The 3,719-nt window shown below is 47.9% G+C and overlaps 4 protein-coding genes across 4 annotated transcripts; 2 read left to right on the top strand and 2 right to left on the bottom strand.

Annotated features, from left to right (window-relative positions):
- Positions 1–2: 2 nt before the first annotated feature.
- On the bottom strand, positions 3–548 carry T310_5603 (uncharacterized protein; the record flags this gene model as incomplete). The annotated part of the gene is made up of 1 exon (XM_013471535.1): positions 3–548. A coding segment is annotated over one exon (546 nt), but the record flags the coding sequence as incomplete, so codon positions are not given.
- Positions 549–1,305: 757 nt separating this feature from the next.
- Positions 1,306–1,593, top strand: T310_5602 (uncharacterized protein; the record flags this gene model as incomplete). Its single annotated transcript, XM_013471534.1, has 1 exon — positions 1,306–1,593. A coding segment is annotated over one exon (288 nt), but the record flags the coding sequence as incomplete, so codon positions are not given.
- A 1,302-nt stretch (positions 1,594–2,895) lies between these two features.
- T310_5599 (uncharacterized protein) lies at positions 2,896–3,327 on the bottom strand (the record flags this gene model as incomplete). The annotated part of the gene is made up of 1 exon (XM_013471533.1): positions 2,896–3,327. A coding segment is annotated over one exon (432 nt), but the record flags the coding sequence as incomplete, so codon positions are not given.
- On the top strand, positions 2,983–3,360 carry T310_5598 (uncharacterized protein; the record flags this gene model as incomplete). The annotated part of the gene is made up of 1 exon (XM_013471532.1): positions 2,983–3,360. A coding segment is annotated over one exon (378 nt), but the record flags the coding sequence as incomplete, so codon positions are not given.
- Between the last annotated feature and the right edge of the window lie 359 nt (positions 3,361–3,719).

The following is a 3,719-nucleotide window of genomic DNA, read 5'->3' as shown; positions in this document are numbered from 1 at the left end:
AGCACTGTGCTGGCGGCTGGGTGATTGGAGGCGAGGAAGAAGTCATGATGCTCGTGAAGCAATGTTCGATGCAGGGCAATCAGCGCTTGCCATTGGGCATTGGTCAACTCCTCCTTGCTCTCCGACTGCTGGCGATCGATCTCGATGCATTTCTTCTCTACCATGACCAAGCCTGCGTAGATGCCACGGACCTCGTCCGCGAGCTGCTTCTCGGTGATCGGATAGGTTTCTGGCTGCAGACACATGCTAGTGGGAACCATATCTGCCGGATTGTCCTCCCCTTGCCTGGATTCCTGCAATGGCCCCATGGTAGTAGCATATTCCTTTGAGTCGCATAGGCCCTTGTCGCCCAGTGATGCTGCTGGTCCTGGCTGTTCCCGATGCAGTGTGTTGGGAGATGTGCCCGCAGGGTGCAGTCGTTGAGCTGAGAGTGATGGGTTTTCCACGCCTCCAGCATGATTCAGAACCAATGGCTCAGATGTGATCCTTTCAGTGACTGGGAGAGCGCGTTCGGTAAATCTGGTGGATATGGAGGAGCGACCCGATGGTTAGACATGCATTTGTAAGAATCACACAGTAGGGGGAGAGAGATGTCCAGCGCTCACATTGGGTTATTTCCATTTTCATTACGATTGCTGCTCATCCCGACAATGGAACTGGGACTGACCGTCATGTCCTCCATCACAGACGCTCGTTCGCTGCCTCGGTGTCTTTGCGCGCAATTGTTACTGTAGCCACTCATTGCCGTTTAATCAACATCAGGGTTTCTAATGGCACACTATATTCGGTCTTAGACCGTCTGTTAGTTGCAAAATCATTATGTTAGGACAAGGAAAACGGGCCCAGGTGACCCTGGAGTTGGGTTGAAGGTGAGCTTACTAGATATGAGACACGACTTCAAAAGAAGATTCGCCACTGAATGGAGTGGACAACATGTTGGGCCAGTTCGGCAGACTCAATCTTTATTTATAGCCTCAGCCTTGTGTACAAGCATTACATATTCTGTTCAATATCACTAAGGGGGATTGTCCGCGAACCATTTAAGAGCCGCAAGTAGGCAATCTGGATGAGGCTTGTTTTCGGCGGCACTTCAGCCTGTTAGAGAGCTCACCAGGAACTTACTACTAAAGACTGGAGTTCCGTCACCCGCCCCTGCAGTTAGATACCCCCAAGTACTGGTGCTTTAGGCATATGTAATTATGGTAAACAATACCTACGTGTCTCTTTAGGCAAGGACATGTGGCTATTACTAATGACATCCTCAATAATTCATCCTTGTATCCTCCGTCCCTCCATGTGACGTGACATGCTGGCAGCTGGGGTGCGGGTCATCTGCCATCAAGACCATCGGCAGGCAACCAGCCAACTTACTCCTCTATATATACTTTGGCAGGATCAAGGCGCTGCTACGCTGTCAATTTGCCTTATGCACTTGTGTCAGATTGCCATTGTGAACGATGCGTACGATCACCAGAAGTTAGGGCAAGCATGACGTGGATCTGGCTGCAAAATCTGACTACGGCAAGAAGCAAATATAAAGATAGTACCAGGGAGGAAGAGAAAAAAATTTCGCTTCAAGAAACCAGCATTTAGGCGATGGGAAAGACCGCATTTGGTTGCTAGAGGTAGGCAACAACGTGCTTACATTCCCAGGCAGGCGCTCAGAAATCTGACCAACAGCTAGATATTAACCAAATCCTCAAGGAATGGTTAGGGTACCAAAATAATTGGCCTAGAAGGAAAGAAAAACTTAGTGGCGCCAAAATGCTTGGAATCAGATGTGCCAACGCTAGTATAGTGCATTGAGGCCAAGTCGTGCTGATGATGATACATGGCAATTCAACCTCACGTCTGCCACGTTGTCCCCTCCAGGGTCACATTGGTGGTCACTTAATAGGGCAACGATATGCTGCTTCACCGGTTACTTAGAGTGAGAAAATAACCGGCATGGGTAGTTGTCAAGGCCGCACTTGCAACGGCAGCCAGTAATACCAGGTTCTAGCCACGGTCCAGACCCATGGGACCTGGACTAGTAGGGCTCGATCTCGCTGATCCTTCTACAAAGACATGGCAGTGACGGCTGGAGGAGACAGCACATAGGGAAATGGACCCTAGAGAGCCTTCTCTAGGATCTTCTTCCAATTGAGCGCCCCAGAGATTCAGGAGAGAATGTAAGTCACTGAGCTATCTATACTGACATGGTCCATTTCAGCAGTTAATCGACTCAGGTCTAACCTCCACTTCATGATATTCTTCCTGTCTAAGGGGGAGGATGTGTCAGACTTGCGATCGGCAGTCGATCCTACTAAGTATGCTGCCTGAGCGGAGCATTCCCATGGTAAACCTGATCTTAGCACATTAGCCAGCCAGCCCTTGCAAGCCCCCAGCGCTTGCCATGGCCTATAAGAAAGCTCGATTCAATTTGTTATCACGTTATGCATTCCAGTCCACTAGTCAGGAGGATGTTCCTGACACTGACAACCACTAGATTCAGCCGCAGCATGGAAAATTGAGTCCTGAGCCACCTAAGAGCGCTTCATCTTTGTTATAGGGCCAATCAGAATATGTATGTACAGACAAGGATATCTTATACTAATTATGGTATTCAAAAACATGCATGAAACAGCCAACAGTAGCTGCCTGACAGGAATCAAGGACTTCGAATAATAAGGCAAGATATCATGCAATATGTCTGGTCTCATCCCAGAGTCCTACGCAATTGTTAAATTGAACATATAGTATCAGCACAATGGCTGTATCGCAGGCTCAAAGCTCACTGACGAATTCGATCCAGGTGAAGTTACCTACCTACGATTGTCTTTAGCATGGTTTTTTGTTCTAACATTGTGTTTTATAGTCAGGGAGCCAAGCTTTGACTTGTCAATATGAGCATGATCAGCGCCAAAACTGGCGCATGCAAAGAAAGGAAACCAAGGTCACCGGAGTGTTCACCAACCAGGAAGAGGGGTCCGGATTGTCTGAAAAATACGCTTGTCCTGTGCGAGGCTGCGGCAAACGCTTTCGAAGCAGTTCCGGTTTTATAGTCACCGGGATGCCCATTCGGAAACCAAAACCACCTGTCCTGTGCCAGGCTGCGGCAGACGCTTTCGAAGCAGTTCCGGTCTTTACAATCACCGGGATGCCCATTTGGAAACCGAAAGACACGCCTGTCATGTGCCAGGCTGCGGCAGAAGCTTTCGAAGCAGATCCAGTTATTATTATCACAAGAAGTTTCATTCTGAAATTAAAAAGGACGCCTGTACTAAGCCGGGTGCTACGGACCAGAAAAAAAAATGCATTTTGGAATGTTGTTATGTAAGGACATGCTCATTTACCATCATGTGGGTTTTCTTCTATTAGGACACTATTATGACACTTCAGGAGCTGTAACTACAGATTATTAGGTATGAATTGGAGTGAGTTTGTTCTGTGCAGCCATTAGATCTGTCCGTTATGCTGGGAATGGGCAGGATTACAGGTGATGAACAGATCACTACACTTCATAGTCGATTCAACGTTTCGAACGATTCAATATCGAAGACCTTTAGACTATCGAGCTAAGAACAGGAACAACTTCGTCGACAAGCGGAACCACCCCCGCGGTTAATGCCAATTAGGCGGTATGTTTTGGACTGGGCTTTCTCCCATAAACAACGTACCTAGGGATTGTCAGCTGCAAGACTCAACGAATAGTATCAAGAGAGCTTACAGCTTCGTGT

The sequence above is a fragment of the Rasamsonia emersonii genome, assembly GCF_000968595.1.
Source record: "Rasamsonia emersonii CBS 393.64 chromosome Unknown ctg1118621760304, whole genome shotgun sequence".
Classification (NCBI taxonomy): Eukaryota; Fungi; Ascomycota; class Eurotiomycetes; order Eurotiales; family Trichocomaceae; genus Rasamsonia; species Rasamsonia emersonii.
This window is presented reverse-complemented; position numbering and strand designations above follow the sequence as displayed.